This window comes from Lynx rufus, unplaced genomic scaffold (assembly GCF_022079265.1).
Source record: "Lynx rufus isolate CCGP_SWC_20201006 ecotype Redwood Valley unplaced genomic scaffold, mLynRuf1.p SCAF_14, whole genome shotgun sequence".
Classification (NCBI taxonomy): Eukaryota; Metazoa; Chordata; class Mammalia; order Carnivora; family Felidae; genus Lynx; species Lynx rufus.
The window spans coordinates 11,001,657-11,021,604 of record NW_025814828.1 but is presented as its reverse complement, the minus strand read 5'-3'; the positions used below and the strand labels follow the sequence as shown (position 1 = coordinate 11,021,604).

General features: G+C 39.5%; 1 protein-coding gene across 2 annotated transcripts in view; it reads right to left on the bottom strand.

Annotated features, from left to right (window-relative positions):
- Positions 1 to 19,948, bottom strand: part of GLRA2 (glycine receptor alpha 2) — a 171,670-nt gene that overhangs the window by 93,538 nt on the left and 58,184 nt on the right. For both annotated transcript variants that reach the window (XM_047076358.1, XM_047076359.1), the window contains exons 5-7: positions 9,700 to 9,782; positions 6,667 to 6,804; positions 4,849 to 5,063 (exon numbers count right to left, since the gene is read on the bottom strand). In XM_047076358.1, coding sequence (XP_046932314.1) covers positions 4,849 to 5,063; positions 6,667 to 6,804; positions 9,700 to 9,782 — 436 coding nt within the window. The remainder of the gene's footprint in view (positions 1 to 4,848; positions 5,064 to 6,666; positions 6,805 to 9,699; positions 9,783 to 19,948) is intronic.

Genomic DNA, 19,948 nt, shown 5'->3' with positions numbered 1-19,948 from the left:
CCCCTGGGGCAGGGCCTATGTTTTATTTATCTTTGATTTACCTAGCTCCTAGCACAATGGGTGGCACATTGAAAACATTCAATAAATGTCAGTTGAATAAATGAATGGACGATGAATCACCAATTAAATAACGCCTGGAATACCACTTGACCATAAGTCTTTTTAATAATGTTTATTCATTCACTAACCCACTCTTTACTGAGCACCTACTACTACTTTACTGAGCGAGACGTTGTGCTAAGTGTTAGGTATGTTAACGAGGACAACATCAATGAAGTCCTTGCCCTCATAGGTATAAAGCTCTAAAATTAAGTGTGTTTATATATAAGTGTGACAGTATAGGAATGAGATATTGTCTCAGAATTTCGACTAAATCCTTATTCTGAAGGGAGACTACACATGTGCATGAAGGATACAGGACTTGCTAGAACAAAGCAAATGCTATCTAGAGACCATTGCACCCAACATCCTGGATTATTACAGAAGACTAGACATTTGAAAAGAATTAATTGAAATATTGAAATTCATGGGTATTGACAGGGCTGTGGCATTTTCTCTATTCTCCTAAAAATGGGGAGAATGTGGTTCACCCCCACCCCTGCAAGGGAAGAGACAGGCATCTCCTGCACGTGTCTTGTATCTGCTGAGCTGATGAAATTCCAACAGGTTGCTCCTGGATCAGAGAGTAAAAGTGTCATTAGGAGAACCTGTCATGTGTCCTCAGTAGTTTGGGGTTTGTATGCAAACAGGAACATCACTACTTGTTTCTTACCTGGATAAATTCTGAAGGCAGTGGGCTAGCTGGAATCCCCAAAATGGTGGGGTGGAAGTGGAATGGTCAATAGTTAAATTACATTTCCACTATTTAGCAAGGCAACAAACACACGTTCTTGGTGGGCCAAATACATGGCGTGGAAGATAGATGTGAACCATCTTGAAAACATGTCAACCAGGAAGGCTATCTTTGTGAGTAAGGAAACCCTGAGAGTAAGATGTTTTATGGGATAAGCTGCTAGGAGGTGATAGATAAGAGGAGATTATGACACCAGTCAGAAATTGCATTATTCATCTAGGAATGGTGTAGTGTGCAAGTGCCCCTGGAATTACCAAGGAACTCAAGTTCACCTGACAAGAAAGCCAGCATTTGGAGGCTTGCCACTAGAGAAGGCAAGAGTTAGAACCAAATAGTGTCAATCACATATAACTTTCTTCCATCCATTCTTTCCCTCAGCCCTCAACAGTGGAGAAGCAAGCAACATTCCCACCTCGCTGCACATCTTCAAGCCAAAGGTGAGGCCTGGGCTGGGGACAAGGGAGGGAAAGAGCATCGAATTGGTTGTGAGACTGAAGTTTTATTCAAACTAGCTGATTGCTTAAAAATCGGATAATGGACTGTGCTCAAGTATTTATCACCAATACTTCAGCTGTCTATTAAATTGTAAAACACATGTTTGTTCATTCTGGGTCTAATGGCATGGCATGTAATTACCGAGAATCTATGGGATCTTTCTGAAGTCCTCCAGGGACAGGGAAAACAGAACCAACTGAGGATGTTTAATAGCAGTGATTGTAGAAAAACAAAGCCATTGCTTATTCAGACCCTCTAGAGCTTAACCCATTTAATAAATTGCCTACCTATGAAAAACACATCCATGGGTGTATACACACACACACACACACACACACACACACACCAAACTTCGGCTCATCTCATTGGCAGCATGATTATAACCAAATAATGGGCCATCCAAAGAACATAGTATCTTCTACTCATAAGGCCCTTTATGAGTCTTCTAATATATCCTCCCATCCCATGGAGCAGTCTTTTCTATTATATTATGGACTGGGAGCAATAACAATGAGCAGAATGATTTGAGTGCCTACCATGTACAAAAACTGGGCTAAACAATTTCTATAAATAATGCCTCATCTCATCCTAGTTCAGTTTTTGAAAGGGGTAGATAAGGTTATTCTCACTTTAGAAATGAGGAAACAGGCTTAGACAGGTCGAGTGAAATGAAGGCTTTAAGATTTAGATCCAGGAGGCCTGCCTGTATTTCAAAATATGTATTTGTGGATATATTCTTCCCAAAGTCTACTTGAGAACTTCTGGAAAGGAAGACATAGTCATTCTTCTATAGTGTATGTCATATTTTAGGAGATTGTTCCATATATTAGGACTCTAATATTTTCTGTAAACAAAAAATTTACTCATAGGTTCTGTTTTTAGTCTGTCTTCTGCATGGTTTTATATGGGGGAACATGGCTGTTCAGTAATTTCTTTATCTACTCAATGAGGATTTATCGTTCATCTATTGTAAGTCACACACTGTTCTAGGTGCTGAAGTTAACATGATGAACAAGACAAAGTTTTTGCCTGAATAGAAGATATTGGGCATCTTCCTACAGATTGTACCTCCTTTGCTCTAATAATGTTCAATTTCTTCTTTTTTCCATTGCAAAATAAAATTTAAAAATGTATGCACATGTCTTCAAGAACATAGACACAAGCCTTCATAAACAAATATATTTATCATGATCACACTTAGAAAAGCCAGCAATAAAATCCTCAATATCCAAGATAGTAAAATAAGTATGATGAATATGCCAGATAGACTATTAAGTCATGGCAAATTAAGTTCATGATAGATTTTTAATGCTATGGAAATAGCGGATGATATATAACTGTCTTAAAAGTTTGATCCAGTTTTCGGTGTGTGCATGAGTGTGGGTTTGTCTACAAATGTCTGTAGAAAAAAGGCTAAAGGGAAATATGCCAAAGTCTTAACAACAGTTATTTACTGGATGATATTTTCTATGTTTTTTTATAATAAGCATGTCTTTTAAAGTGCAAGGTTTATGCCTAGTGTGTAAAGGGCATTGCTTTAGGCAATGTACAGTCAGCAGTCAACATAGTGGGACATCTGCTTGGGGACTGCAGTGTTTATAAATCAAAATGAGTGTGTGTGTGTGTGTGTGTGTGTGTGTATAAATAAGTATGTGGTCAATTCTTTATTTTCCAGAACTCACTTTTTATCCCATTTTCCTTTCTCACTGTCTGTCATCTATATGAGTCACATCTCGCCACAGTCAGTTGCGATCCAACCATGTTTAATAATAGCCTAGGAAAAATACACGTAGGAAGATGAACCTGCTTATGGCAAAGGGAGAACCACTACAAGTTCAGAGCCGTGTAGAAAATGGTTTTGGATTATACCATCTTCTGGTTTATCTGAGTTCCTAATTGCCTCTACATACAAAGATCACTAATCAGTGACCATTTGCTTAGCAATAGTTTTGACCATTGATGTAGAATCATAATAGCTAATAAGAATGAGTAACAAATTTATAAAAACTCATGCTCCCATTCTGGAAATAAAGGACTAGTTCTTTTTCACAGCAGTGATAATTTGGAGGCAATAAATGTCTTACATTTTGACATTATCTGCTTACAGTTTGTCACCAGTACTTTAGCTATCTATTAAATTCTAAACTATATGTTGTGTGCATCCTGGGGTTCAATGGCGTGTTATGCAGTGATGGCTATAACTAACAACTAACAAGGAATAAGCAAATGAACCTGTTTGGGATGGGGCACGCAGTGGATTAGAATTTTTGTTAGGTAAAATTGATTTGAGATTACATAGCTGCAAAAGAAGCTGTTAGTGTTTCTGATATCTGTATTTCAATAAAAATACAACACAAGTATTTTGTACTATTTGTCATTCTAGACAATTAAACAGTACTAGAGATAGATCTATCCCTCTCTCCATTAGCATGCAAATCCTATATTTGTCTTTGGAGGCATAGAACTTGGAAAGTTGCTATGACCGTTTCCCCGGTATTCAGTCCATCTCTGTTACAGCCCCACCTCTTGCACATGCTATCTTGTCTTCCAACGCAGGAGATAATGCGGAACATGATCTAACATATCTCATGTCAAATGCAGCGCAGCTGAACTTAAGCTCAAGTCAGCAAAGACAGGCGATTATATCTCAATTATTTTCTGGAACTAGGTTTTGGAGAGACGGCTCAACCAGTATAAGACAGTGTACAGTGAATACTAAATTGAACTCACACTCCTAGAAAATTGAAGACCGCAGCTCAATGTAGTCAGTGAAAAGGAAACCCACATAGGCACACTTCTGGGGTGCTGGGATGTTTCACAAACAGGATATTTATCCTCACTTGCTTAAGGAATATTTACAAATATAGAGGGCCTGCCCTTATATAAAAATAAATTATACAGCCATTATGGATTGTTACATAGACATTTTGTGGCACTTCAGGTAACAATCCATAATGGCTGTATAGATTCACGTATCTGATCTGCTGCACTCTAATATTTACATTTATTTCTCATATATACTCATTAGTATGGTGTTTCTATGTAAATTTCCAGGAGCTTCATTCAAACGTTTATTACTGTACATGACTTCACTGAGCATATGAATCACCATAGCCTCACCAGTAAATACTGGACAGTACAGCATAAGTTGCCTCAGTCTTACTGATTCCTGCAAGCTTCATGGCTCATGAACAGCATGAGGTCACAATCACTCAAGGGCTTCTTAGACATAATTCCTGAGCCATGTTTCTGCCTCCACTCATTCCTCTTCTCTGTCAACCCTTATTCCCCATCTCCCCTAACTGATCTGAATAGGAATTTCCCCTAGGTCCTCAGAGCTCTAATTCTCTCAAACTCAGCTCTCCGTTCTCTTATTGTGTTACACCTCCCATAATACCACAGGATGACAAACATTTCTGTCCTCACAAAATCTGCCAGCCCACAAGACCTTTGACACCTGCCCTCCCACCCCTGGTCACTTGTCAAGTGAGATTTCTTACCTTTGGCAGAGATGCCCTGGAACCTGAACTCTGGGTGGTCATCGTCAAGACAGTGGTGATGCCCAGTGCGACCCTAGCAGGGGCTGCATCCATGTTTATCCAAAAGGAGACCCAGGACAAAATGACTATCAACAGACTGGGGATGTACATCTGGATCAAATAATATCCCATCTGGCGTTCCAGGTGAAATTTAACCTCGATGCAGGTAAACTTTCCTGGAAGCAGGAAATAATTATTTAAAATCCAATTCGAATTTATCTTTCCCATTCCAGCCTCCCACTGTTGCTTTCTTTTTAAGAGTATTACAGGTAGATTTAGAAGATTGCATAAAATGCCCACCATGCATAACCAATTCAACTCTTTTTCAAATCAACCAGTAATGAAGTAACAGTGGAGAATGAATGATCTAAAGAGTCATTGGACCCAGACCATGTGGCATATTTAACTTTCTAACTCTGTGCTTGTTGTAGCTTGATTATTTAGAGTTTCAGAATTTACAAGACTTTCAGAAACTGACCAGAAGAAATACTCACATTTTGTGAAGTTATAATATGTAATATATAACCTGCAGTATATATGCATGGCATAAAATATATAGCATATAACCTACAGTATATATGTATGGCATAAAATGTATAGCATATAATATGTAACAGTTGAAAATGGTAAAGTTCACATGGAGCTCTCAAAGTATTTGGATAACTGTGTATCTGTCTTTGTGCTAGCCATAATAAGAGAAAAATGTACATTTGTATATGCCGTGCATATAATCTACTCATTGTAACAGTTTCCTAGCTTTCTGGGTAATTGCTTGAGGACATTTAGAATATTCCTACAATCTGTTTACAGTGGTATATTACTTATAAAAAAGGGTGCATACAAAGGTTTTAAAACTTTGGACATACTATTAAGAGACAGAAGCTCCTGCCCCTCGCCACTTTTCTTCTTCTTTAATTGGTTTGGAGTCAGAACCTTGGAAGGTAATTTGGCTTAGTCCACACAAATTACAGGAGATAGGGTTGGATTCCTCTTGGTCAGGAAAAACACTTTGGAATCAGATTTTGGTCACTTCATTAGAAGCACCATTGACTACAGGAATAAGTGTTCACGAACATTCCATTCAGCAAGAGATCTGAGGCCATCACTGAACAAGCCATCTTGTCTAGCTTGTCTCTCCATGATCAGCCTGTGTAGAACCAAAGACTGGGACATCCATAGGAAAAGCCATCAGCTTTACTGGGCAGGCATGATCTCCCATTCTCCCCTGGCCCTGTGTGTCTATCAACACTACTGACAGTGCATGACCTTAGAGCCAGCTGAATTCCTGCCAGCTGATTTTCATCCAAATTCCTATTCCTGTCCAGGACTGGAGAGCACAGCAACCGTATTCCTGAGTTTACAGAGACCTAGGTGGTTATTCCTCTCCCACTAAGTCAAAGAGTACAAACTGACCTGAGGATCCAATGTCAAGAGTGGATGCCAGGGATGGGCCAGAATTTATGCTTTTCCTGCACTACACACAAGGTCTTGTACACATTTCCTCAGATTCATTTGACAGCAAATGGTCAGTAAGAGAACAGCAAAAGATTCCCAAATCTGCTTCCTTCTGTCTCCATTTTGGAGGAATTACTTATTTTGCCCACTGACTTATTCCAGAGGGTATAAGCATCTATCTCTAGAGGGGGTTTTGAGCCAAGCCCAGGTCTGTGCCTTGTACCTCCACTTTCTTGCTAAAGAGCTAGCAATTAAGGTGATATGATGGATCTTCCACGCTACAGATGGAGTCCGCTTGGGTTTAGCAGCTGAAAGGAAACTTACCAGTGTTGTAGTGCTTTGTGCAGTAGCCAAGTTCCTTCTCTTCTTTCAAAATAAACTGAGGCAGGGTCAGTCCTTCAGCAACTTGAACTGGACCATCGCTTAACCACTCAAATATCAGGTCATTCATCGTGTACCCAACTGGAGTAAACAAATCATAGTGAAAAACTGAATGCATCTTTCAAGAAAGCTCCTAAGTCTAGCTATGTAAAAAACAAGCAAGGAAGCCATCTAAAGCAGACACATGCTCAGTCAATTCAAGAGCATTTTAAAAAAAATAAATGTTTATTCATTTTTGAGAGAGAGAGCACATGAGCAGGGGAGGGGCAGAAAGAGAGATGGGGACAGAGGATCTGAAGCAGGCTCTCTGCGGACAGCATCGAGCCCAATGTGGGGCTTGAAATCATGAACTGTGAGATCATTACCTGAGCCACAGTTGGACATTCAACTGACTGAGCCACCCAGGCACCCCAAGAGCATTTTTAATAAAAGAGCTATAATCATCATGACAACTACATGTCATTGGACCCAAAGATATTGAAGACAGCAAACTATTTCTGAATGATTTTTTTCTGTGTAATGGGAGGATGGAATCTATGAAGTCCATTTTCTTCTACCCTCTTTATTTACTAAATCTTTCTGAAGAACAAACAAGTAAATAAACATAAAAATCCTTTGAAGATTGTCTTTACTTGAAAGAGCTGACAACCCAGTAAGACAATCCAATTCTTGGCACCAGGCTTAGTATTTTAAATGAAAAGCATTCTTCTTCTTCTTCTTCTTCTTCTTTTTTTTTTTTAGATGAGAATGAATTCATCACAGGGCTGCCTAAAACACTCCCATTGCAAGTGTGGCCCCTCTTCTAGGGTATATTAGCTTTATTTTCAGAAAGCGTATCTTAAAGTCTTTATGTTCAATCTTATGTTATTTTACCAAGTGGGGAATGCTGTAGAATAACGCAAATCAAGAATATCCATGTGTGCTAGTATCTTGCTAAATGGGCCCACTCATCACAATGATTCATAGGAAGTAAAACAGATTCTCCACTATGTAAGGTCCTATTGTTATGTAACTTTTGAACCAGCCACAGTAAGATTGTTATCAGTTTATTAAACCAAAGTCAGCTCTTAGTTTCTAAGCTCCTGCTAACTAGGTCACTATCTGTTAACTGCTCCTGGACCTTTTCACACCTCAGAAATGAAGGCTGCTATACCTTCAGGTATCATTTCTCTCCCTTCCCACTTTGTTTGTGATATTTGAATTCTAAAATGAGAGTGAGTAGCACAAGAGATATTATGTGAGGTCTTGGCTGGCCAATAGCTTCAGCATATTTATTAAGTTTATAGATTCTTATTCTTGTTGACTGCAAGATAGTGACTCACCAAAGCCACCCAGAAATCAATGGCAAAGTTAACTGGAATCTACTTTCCTCTTTCTTTGGACCACCGTTTCTATTCAAAGCCAAAAAAGAAAGCATGGACGTCAAGGAATTACAAAGAGAACCCTGTGCAAGCATTGATGTTCCATTAAGAGAATGGCCAACCCTGTCTCTTGCACTGCTACCCTGTAAGAGTGCTTCTTGGGTGTCTCCAACAACTGCAAGAAGCTTATAGCCTTGTATCCTTGTAGCCCCACATCGTTATCCGGCAAGCTTCTTACTGGCCACCACAATAATAATTGTTGTCAGCCATCCTGAAGTCCCACACTGGGACAGAAAGAGGAGTCAAAGAGAGGGGGAAGGAGGGAGGAAGTAACATGAGGGTAAAAAAGTGAGGAATAATTCCCACCCTATACATTCAAAGTCAGAGGTAAACACACCGCTGCTTCTTTGATTTCGTTACTTCCAGGGCCCTGCAAGAACCAAACATATTTACTAATTGGAGCTTTTTAAATCTTGGAGGAGCCTCAGATGACAGCTATGGTTGCTGTTTTACAGAGAAAATAAGTGTTGGGGTGAGGCAGGGGACAGTTTGGACCAGTAGAGAAGACACAAGAAAGGAACCATTATATAAGAAAATGTTTTTCTCAACTTTCTTCTCAGGAGAAGGGACAATAGAGAAAAAAATAAATACATAAAGCCTATTGTAAATCAAAAATTCTCATTTTATCCCCGCTAACTTCTTAAAACAAAGACATTTCATTATTTTGTTTATTTCTGTAGGGAATTTCAAGGGAAATCTACAGTGATTTGAAGTGATCAGGAGGAAACCCTGTGACTGCCTCTTTTTTTAATAATAGTTGACACGTCTTTTTATCTTTATTATTTGTCTACACCAAGAAGTTAAAAGTATTTCCTTGCCCTTGCCTCATTAAATCTCCTAACATCCCTGTAGGTCAGTAGCACTTGTTATTCTCTGCATTTTACAAACAGAGAAAGTGACAGAGCAAGCCATAAAAACATTTCATGTCTCTTGCCTAAAGATCTTATTACCTTGGAGGCATCAGCGACTTATGGCACATGTCAAAAATTTCAGTGACATCAGGGTAGGGCATAAAGGGGACAAAGTAGATAGCATTTCTCTGTTTCCTTCCCCATGCCTTTGTGAATCCACTGCCCATCTAAGGGAAATGCCATTTCTTCCATATCATCTCTAGCCCCCCGTTCTTCTACCCTCCTCTGGTGAAGGTCCCTGTATCTTGCCCTCAAATCAGTATCCCTTCCTGCCACAGTTCCTTTGCGGTGATGGTCTTCATGAGCATAAGATAGAAAGAAACAATTTTCTGATTAGAGAGTGATTCATTCTAGAGAGTGAATGACTAATAATCTTAATTTTCCCAGGACACATTTTTATTTCAAATAAAAGTTACTAAATCAGGTTTGTTTTTTGAGGAAGGGTGAGTTATTTGGCCTTTTATTTTGAAAGATTGTCTGTGTATGAGACTTGCGCACACACTTGCTACTCCTTCCATAGGGCCTTGGGAGTTGGTAATGGGTAGAGAATGAGTCTCATGGGTCCTTTCTTCTTAATGACACATTAAAAGAACCAGGTCATTGGTTAAAACAAGCAGGCAGTCATTTCAACAGTAGGGACTTACAACTCTCCAGCTGCATTGTACACGTCTGGACATCCATTGGAAAATTCTTCAAGTCCATGGGACAGGATAGGGTCAAGGTGAGTCTTAGCAAAGAAAAAAATTAAAAACAAGTTTTAGATCAGTGAGGTCTGATTCTTGAGGAACAAACCAAAAATACATTTGGCATTAAGCAAAGTGACACTGATCTAAAGAATGAAATCTAAGCTTTCAGAGCAATGCTTTCTGTTTTTCAAATGAACAAGTAGTCATTGGTAAATTTTGAGAATATTGTAGAATTTCATTATAACCCCTTACTCTCTATTTCCCATCTTCCCACCTCAGTGATCTCAAGTGTATTCTAGAATCAATAAGAGCACCTGAGAAATAGTGTAATGAGAACAATGGGCTCTTGGTCACACTGATGTCCAATAGACATAAAGTTCATACTATTTTAGAGTTATACTTTGGACACGTGGACTTTGCTCCAAGGACAATCAATGATGTGATAAACATAATTGGTTGTGATAAGCATTGGCTCTCCTTCCATCAAACGGGCACATGCTTACCTCTTCTTTTGCTAATGCCCTTGGATAGGTTAACAATATATGGTCATACTTATTCTAAAATTTTGACAAATCTGGAGCCAATAATGCTTGAGCTGAAAAAACCATTTAAGGATGGTGGTCTTCACCTCTCTGCACCCAAGAAAGGCTACTCTGCTCCTCCTTTCCTCTTCCCTTAACTTTTCAGAGCTCTGGCCAGCTCTGACCATGCCTTGTATCAAGGTGTTGATTGAGCTGCTCTCTCTTTTCCACCATTTCCTTGTTTAGTCCTCAAGGAGATGGTGCACACCTGTAGCTCTTCGATTTTTCAGTACCTCAGAAGTGTAAGGAAGGAAATTCAGATTGAGAATCAGCAGATCTGGGTTCCCTTCCCAGTATTGCCTCAAACTATCTCTGTCCCCTAAGCAAGACCTTAAACTGAAACATTCATCTCCTTATCAATCAATGGGGTAGGGTAAAATGATGCTTATTCCCATTTAGCTCTAATATTAGCGTGCCTGTTATTCTAAACTTCAGTGCTCCAAGTTCTGTTCATTTTCTCCCAAATATATTTTATCTGCATAGAACCCTCTGATGCGTGCCCTATTACCTGAACTCTCCTCAACTGTCATGCTCATGCTTGCTCTCCTTTTCTGGTTCTCTTCTCTTTCCTTTCTCTGCTTCATTTTGTCCATTCCATGCAAGCCAACACAAAGCAAAAAGTAATGGCATGCTTATGTTAAAGCAAGAAAATGTCTGGGATTCGAAGTGAGATTAAGTGCTGACAGTCTTCAAAATTGTTAAAATGCTACAATGATTGGGAAAAGCAAGACACCATGGAGTGTATTGTAATCCCAATTATGTAAAAATATTTTCAATTTGGGGAAGAAACACGACGCTGTTTTAAAAAGTATTTGTGTTTGGTGGGATGATTCATATTTTGTTTTTACTCTTTATTCTGCATTATCTGTGTTGACAAGTATAATTAAACATGCCTGTTTTCAAACAATAGCAGGAAGGCAAAATTATAAAATTCTGTTTTATCCAGTGATCCCTTGATTTGTTGTATTCTTATTAAACTTTTGCCATAAACATACAGTATTTCACCTTCATTGCTAAACAAATTACCTAGCTTCTGTGGGCTATTCTGAGAACACAAAAACTGTGTTTCTAAGGGAAAAAAGAATTGTTTTGAGTTGTAAACAAAGGACTTAAAAATAACATTTTATGCAAGAAAAATAAGTTTTGTCAATCATGGAGTTCATTTAGAGATATAGATATAAATGTAAATACAGATATTTAGATTTTTTCATGTCATGAAGACTTTATTTTTGGAAAACACAATATTATTGAGATTAATGATGTAAACTGTTTAAGGGCAGAGTAAAAGAATCAAAATGAAAATTTCTAGTAATCAAAAACTGTTTAAAATCTGACCCTTTATTAAGGAGGAAAAGACCTCAACAGGATCTACAGATACAGGTTTTGTTACTAACACGATGAGAATCTATTTATTTTCTCCTACTTTTTAAACTGGAATATTTTTGTCAAACAAAAATAGGTTCATCATACAGAAATAATGAGGGGGCATGTGCATAATTTAAGTGAATCAAAACCAGAAACTCTGGAAATTTCGTCATGATTTTGAAAAGTTTACTTTTGAGAAATTAAAAAAAATAATAGTGGAAATGAATACAGCTTTACAAAATATGCAGCATGTAATTCAACTGCATTTCATCTGCTATTGGAAACAACTCAATTTTAATATTCTTTTTTTAAGTTTATTTATTTTAATACATAAAAATGCTTTTTTTATTATTTTATTTTTTTAAATTTTTTACCATTTCGATTTAGTTTTGAGAGACAGAGTGCTAGTGGGGGAGGGACAGAGAGAGAGGGAGACACAGAATCTGAAGCAGGCTCCAGGCTTCAAACTGTCAGTATAGAGCCCCATGTGGGGCTTGAACCCACCAACTGTGAGATCATGACATGAGCCAAAGTCGGACGCTTAACCGACTGAGCCACCCAGACGCCCCTACAAATTTTATTTAAATCCAAGTTAGGTAACATGTAGTGTAATAATGGTTTCAGGAGTGGAATTTAGTGATTCATCACTTACACATAACACCCAGTGCTCATCCCAGCAAGCTCCCTCCTTAATGCCCATCACCAATTTAGCCCATCACCCCACCCTTCTCCCCTCCAGCAACTCTCAGTTTGTTCCCTGTATTTAAGAGCCTGGGTGGCTCAGTCTTTAGTCCGACTTCAGCTCAGGTCATGATCTCCTGGTTGGTGGGTTTGAGCCCCACATTGGGCTCCTGCTGACAGCACAGAGCCTGGATCCTGGTTCCGATTCTCTTGTCTCCTTCTCTCTCTGCCCCTCCCTTCCTTGTGCATGTGTGCACACACGTGCACTCTCTCTCTCTCTCAAAAATAAATACACATCACGTGGTTCACAAGTTTGAGCCCCGCATCAGGCTCTGTGCTGACAGCTGGGAACCTGGAGCCTGCTTCAGATTCTGTGTCTTCCTCTCTCTCTGCCCCTCCCTTGCTTTCTCTCACTCTCTCTCTCTCTCTCTCTCTCTCTCTCTCTCAAAAATAAACAGTAAAAACAAGAGTCTTATGGTTTGCCTCCCTCTCTATTTTTATCTTATTTTTCCCTCCCTTCCCCTATGTTCATCTGTTTTGCTTCTTCAATTCCACATATGGGTGAAATTATATAATATTTTTAATCGTAGGCTTGCTGAAAATGTTTTTATTGTGAAGTGAACTTTTTACATTTAGGGAGAAGTGGCCTCACACACGATGATTTTTGCCTTTGCAGAAGATCTCACAATCCTACAGGGACCCAGAATTCTTAGGGTCAAAACTGTGGAGAACCCCACTGAGAAATTCCCAACAAGCCTGAAACTATCTGTGAGCTTTGCCTCAGCTGAGGACTCAGTGGGTATTCTTCTTCTTCCTCATTTGTTTTTCTAATTTCCTTTCCAGATAGGATTTGTATTGGAACCCAATGGGCACCAATACAAGGAGAAAAGTTAACGGCTAATAGTTTGCTAAATCATGTCATTAGCTGAGCAAATGGGAAGCCTTTGTAAAGACGTAATCAATCCCTTCATGGGTCACAAAGCCCATAATTTATGATGTCTCATTTACCACACATCTGCAAGCCTAAAATTCAGACTTGCCCTTTACTTATTTTTTTCTTTTTCATTGAAGTATACGTTAAACACAGTGAAAACATACAAATCCTAAGTTACAGCATGATGACTTTTTACGTCTCTATCCACCTCTTTAAAAAGCACCCAGATCCAGATTTAGCATATATCCACCACCCCAGAACATTCCCTTGTGTTCTCTTCCCTGTCAAGAACCTTCAAAAGGAACTACCACTACATTTATTTTTAAGCTATTTTTTATTTTTAAAAATGTGAGTTTTGTGGGAGGGGGGATGAGCTTGATATTATTCTGTTCATCTCTACTGAATTGTAGAAATGGCACCAAATAAGACTGACACATACAACATTATCCTGAAACGTGAACAATTTTTATCTTCTTTACTCTGGCTCTCCATCTATTTTTGGTGGGTCTTACAGAATTAAATATTTTAATTGAAACTCGGACTTTTTGCTGGCAGACACTGCCTACAGAATATCAGATAGGCTCGCCTCTTCTCCATGATGTGAAATATTAAGGCCGTTGCCCCTGAAGGCACTGAGCTGAGGCCACCCATCTTCCATTTGATTTTTGTTGAAGAACTCATTTCCTGAAGCATTATCACACATTCCCCCACTGTCACTGTGGTTGACATACATGCTTTCAGGGCACCCATGCTCCTGTTTGCACAAGGTAGAGAGTAAAGTTCCTTTAGCAGGGGCCCGGTTACTTTCCTGAGCGTAAGAAGGCTGAGCAAACATTTTCATTTTAAAGGCAAAAAAATAAATAAAATGAAACACAGGAAGTGAGTCTCCCAAAAACCTCACTTCCCTTCCCTCTCCTGTTTAGTTCACTTTCCCCATAAGACTAGCTCTTGGGTTCACACCTTACTCAAAGTTTAAATGACTAACAGATGCAGACCTTGTAAAGTGTTTCAGCTAGCTTTCCATGTATTTCTCCCGTATTACAGTGCATGATCCACAGAGCCTGGGACTGTGTTATTTACCATGTAAAATGATGCCTGGCATGGGGCAGACATTCAATAAATATTTGTTGACCAAATGGATGAGTCAGCATCCTAAAGTCCTATGGGAGAAATCCAGGCTTTTCTGTGGAAATGGGAAAGGACTACGGATTTAGAAGAGAGGAACCCGGTCATCAGAGCCCAGAGAGTATTGCCAAATTAAAAGATAGAGGAAGCTGGCAAAGCTTGCTTGCCCCTTCTGTAAGTTGCTAGCAGGTTCTCAGTAGAAATAAGGCAAATCAAGCTGAGGGAAAGTTAGGAAGCTCAGGCCACCTGTCCTTGAGCCTTGGACAGATAGCTGGGTCCACGGCAGACTTTTCTCACATTGCTAGACAGATGCAAATTAATCACTTAACTTTCCATTGGAAAGCTCCTTGATTCATGAAGCAACTACTGGTTCATAAGAAACTCGGTGTCAGACTTGGGAGTTCATTCCTAGGGAGAGATTCTTGAGGGGAAAAAAAAGCCATTTGAAGAGGAAACGAGTTTTCAGGTAGAAATACAAATTTTAATGAGTGATCTGCTTACCTGAAGCAAAGATTACCAATGTACTATTTTGGTAGAGTTGATTCTAATGGTTACAGTCGTATGTCTTTCTTGGAGAGGATGGACAAGGGGATGCTTTGTGTTTTTCAGGATAAGCAAGCGAGTCTCTGGTATATTGCTATCATTCCTCTGTTAGGGACTATGTTGAGCACCCTCTATGTAGCACACCACAAAACCCAGCAGAGGGGTAAGACCTGTGGTGGGGTTTTTTTTTGCATTAAAATACTTAATAAGGAAAAATAAAAATTTAGTGATGACAGGGTGCCTGGGTGGATCAGTTGGTTGAGAGTCCAACTCCTGATTTCAGCTCAGGGTATGATCTCACAGTCCATGTGTTCGAGTCCGCTTTGGGCTTTGGGCTGGCAGCATGGAGCCTACTTGGAATTCTGTCTCCCTCTCTCTCTGCCTCTACCCTGCTCACTCATGCTCTCTTTCTCTCACTCTCTCTCAAAATAAGTAAACAACGTTTAAAGAAATCTAGTGAGGACAGTGATGCTCTTAACAATCATAATTCTCTGAGCGCCTGCTGTAGACCAAGCACTCTTATTGGTTTACAGTCATGGAATACTCTCACGCCAGGCAGACAGCATTCTCTCTGTTTTTGAGCTAGGCAGAGTGAAGCTTAGAGATTAAGCCATTTTCCCAAAGTCACAAAACCTTTATTTAAGTGACCCAAGTTAGATTTGAACCAAACTTTAACTGGTGTCAGATCCATTTATTATTTTCCACTCTACTACATTTTCTCCTCAGGAAAAATTCTTACTAATTTCTCATCCTCTTTTGTCTGTGAAGTCAGGAGAGTGGATTATAGACACTTTAGTTGCTTTCTAAGGAAAGCAGGAATACCTTTTCCATTTTTCTTCAGAAATCCAGACTTCTCATGACCTGTTCTTTTAAGAACTCCTCTAGCCTCCTGTGGTAGCCTCACAGAGTAGAAGCCTCACAGTGTAGAAGGGACCTGGGTGGTAGACGTAGTTTACCCATAAAGAGCTATTTGACCTTGACTAAGTTTCTGGCCTCATTTTCCACCTACCCACAGCCCTATCCTGCTCAAAATTTTTATGATTCTAAACTGTAAGTGAAGGTGACCAGCTTACAGGATTTCCTCTTATAAGCCAATTTGCACCCTTTTTTGTTTTTAAATAGGCTTCACACCCAGCTCGGACCAACTGTGGGGCTTGAACTCATGACCCTGAGATCAAGACCTGAGCTGAGATCAAGAGTTGGACACCTAACCTACTGAGCCACTCAGGTGCCCCTACACTCTTGAATATAGTGAAAACTTTCAGTGCAAGTAATAATGCTGCTTAAAATAGGAACTTTCTGGCAATCCAGGTATATAGGTGAGATATTTACTCCCCCCATTGGACTTTGTCATCCAACATCCTAGAACACAATCCACTCTTTCCCCCAAGAACATAAGAACAGCCTTACGATATAATGTAGGTTTGTTGAATCTCTCCTCTGAGTTGTACTTTGATATATCTGAACCATGTGACATTCTAATGCCAGGGAGATTTGATAGGATACATCAAGTATCAAACAAGTGTGTCATCTTCAGCCACCTAGACCTTAAGTGAAATTAGCCTGGGGGCAAGTTAGAAGTCAAGTTAAAAGTGCATCATTAATACAACCCACAGATGGAGAGAGGGAAGGGAAGAGTTAGGGAGTTAGTGGATTTAAAGACACTGCCAGGCTGGTTGTCTGATCAAGAAACCTTTATCATTGTGGGTTTTAAACCCTGGTGGGCATAAGTGTCATCTGAAGGGCATATGAATGCAAGTTCTCTGGCCCTCTTGATAAGCACCCCACATAATACTGATGCTGGTGTCCTGGAACAAATTTTAAGAAGCACCACTTTAGCATGTCCCAATGGATGACTCTAATTACTGTCACTATGATAGATTAAAAGGAGAAAATTTTTGAAAGGGAAATAGGAAAGGGGATTGAGAAAGGGGTCTTAAATTTTTCAGTAATGCTAACACTCTTTTTGGGAAATACTACTTTCTACTTGATACCAGGGCAGGACAATTAGGCTCAAGTAGGGTTCTGTGTGACTGTACCAGGGGCTGTGAGACAAGAGGTGTGAATTGTGATCCTCAGTCACAATAGAGAGGCATGCTGGTCAAGCCAAGACAGTGAAACCAAGCTTAGTCCACTGGCAACCAAGAATATGGTGGGTGTGTCCAGGAAACTGGGATAGATGCCAAGCAGGGTATGAGGACAGTTTCCATGTGCAGCAGAGAGGAAACCAAATCCATGCCTATTAAAACACATGAACATGCAAAGGTAGGGCAGTGGCAGTGTGTCGGGGCACCACTGTCCCTGGTCTCTGGACTAGAAAATGAGCCACTGAGAAATTGCAAAGGAAGTTGGGAAGGTGGCTGTAACATGCATTGGATGAACCTCCGCTATAAATTTTGAGAAGCTCGTGGTACTTGTCAGGAAGGACAGCACAGAGGAGGACAAGCACCAGGTCCATAGGGAGAAGGAATGAGTGTTACAGAATTCCACCTGGGTTGTAATCTAGCACATCCATTCAGCAGTTTTTGACAAGTGTTTATTGGGCACTGTGCATATCAGACACTTGAAATAACAGTTTCTCTCTTGAAGGAGATTTTAGTTTAATATTATCAATTTGTTATTTCTATATATATATTCTTTTAATGGAATATATCCCAAGAGTTTGCATTTATTCTTCAACTTTTTAAAATTGTTTCCAAACATCCATTTAAAGAATCTTTCCAGACTATGTCAGTGAGACATACCTGAACTGAATTAAGCAGAAGTCTTTTAATTACTCCCTTGGGGCCTAGATAAGTGCTCACACTGATTGGGTAGAACAGATGACATACCCTTACAGACCTAGATCCTGAGTGGACCCTTTGGGTGTATAAGGGAAGTAGGATTTGTAGTAATCATTTGATGCTCCTGAATCAAAACCCGTGGTACCCACAAAAGGATCTTGATCTATGGAGAACAAAAATAATTGGTCCAACTTTGGCAAGGCAGGCAAGGAATGAAATTTTTAAACTCATCTTTTGAAAGCTTTGTAATTAAATGGCTGCTTTGAACTCATTCATCATAAAAAGCATAGGCAAGGGTCCTGCTCACTCCAGCCCTGAGCTATTCACCTAATCTTTGGGCAAGCACAGGTGTGGCTGTATGGAGGAAGGCCTTCCACATAAGTAAGGATTGCAAATTCGTGGTGTGTAAATTATTAGGAGTTCAAGAAAGTTCCCAATGCATATCCTTGCTCTTAGCTGCTACCTTCTCTTAGCTGCTACATATAATAGACATTTAGTGAGAGTTCCCATGACTATTAAGATGCAATCCTGGTGAAAGAATGATGTTTTAAGGACCGTTAGTCATTTCCTCCTTTACATATTTGAGCTGATGGATTCTCACATTCCCTACCGATATCCCCTAGAGCAGACTTTGATACTGAGACTATTAAATGGAAGGATGAAACTGGATGGAAAACACGGCTCAGAATAGTGTGGCTAGGGCACCAGAGATCAATCGTTTTTCAATATTGTTAGGGCAGAACGTAAACCCCACATTGGTTCTAAGCAGTACAATTAGACTCTATCCTCTTAGTCAATTTCAAAAAAAAAAAAAGAAGAGGACCTGTTTTTCTCCGTTGACCTTGGGGTTTGGAGGAGATAAATTGCATCACTGCTGGTTCATCAGCAGTTCTCCTTTCCCCTAACGAAAATGCCAGTGGCTGACTAGGAAGGTCCATGTTTACCAAACATTATAAAGGCATCAGAAAATACCCATATGCATTGAGCAATACTAGCTGAGAAGGACAGAAATACAATATCTGTTCCCATCTGTGCCTGGTCCTTTCAGAAAATGTGCACACATATGGTTAGTCCATGTTAATTAAGTCCAAATATGGATTGGATTCAACTTGGAGAGCAGCTGATAAATCTGTGGCTAAAACTTTTCCAAATGCTTTGATATTTCCTGAACAAAAATGTTTTGAAGGTGTTGAATAGGAGAAGGCTAAATTGGACACCACTGGAAAGAAGAACTCAAAGTATCGAAGACTCAACTAATACTGTTCACATTTTAGTTACATGTTAAATTTCAAAACCATTTCATATCTAGAATTTATTTATATACCCAAATATTCATGAAGACAAAATGTTATTAGGTCTGCACATGAGAATAATGAGAACTGACATGTCCATGGTCACTATATATCTAAAAGTACTGTATAGTAATTTTCTTAACATTTTGTTTGGGATTATTTTACTTTTGGCAAAAGAGAACAAATGCTTGTGAACTGCAGATATGGTTTGAAGATAACCAAAGTTGCTTTGTATCTGCTAACATCTGAGAGAAAAATTGTGCTACTTTGTTGGTATTTTACTTCATTAAGAGTTCTATTGTGGTCAGTGGTAGAGAGTACTGGCCGCTGTTTCTGGTGGGAAAGGTTGGAGAGAGAACGGAGCCCTGGTCAGATGGTAGGATGCTCCATCGTTGACCAGATAACACTTTGAAATCCAGCACAGTTCCTCAATTTACTTTTAACTGGCAGATAAAGAGGAGACCTGAGCCTTATCTGAAAGAAAATGCAACTATCCCTCCTGTCATGAGCTAAAGGTCTCCCAACAGGAGGAAACCCAAGGCAGGGAGGGGATCCATCTGCTTGAAACTAAGTATGGAAGGTGAGTGGAGCCTGAGTGTTAATGGGCACTGAATAAGGAAATGTCCATGGGTGTGGGTTAGGGAGAATGGGGAGAGCTGTCCTCCCCCTATTCTTCCCCTTTATCCCATAGCCAACTTGGGGTTATTATGATATCCATTGCACATTTAGTATGAATCTGGAACTGAGAAAAATTGCAGATCAAAGAAAGGTTAAATGACTTCTCCTGGTCACCTAGTAAGATTGAGTTTGAATCCAAGTCTTCCTAAATCTCAGAACTGATGTCTTCCCCACCCCCATAGCATTCTGTGTGCAATCCCTACTAAAATGAAACATCAAATAAAG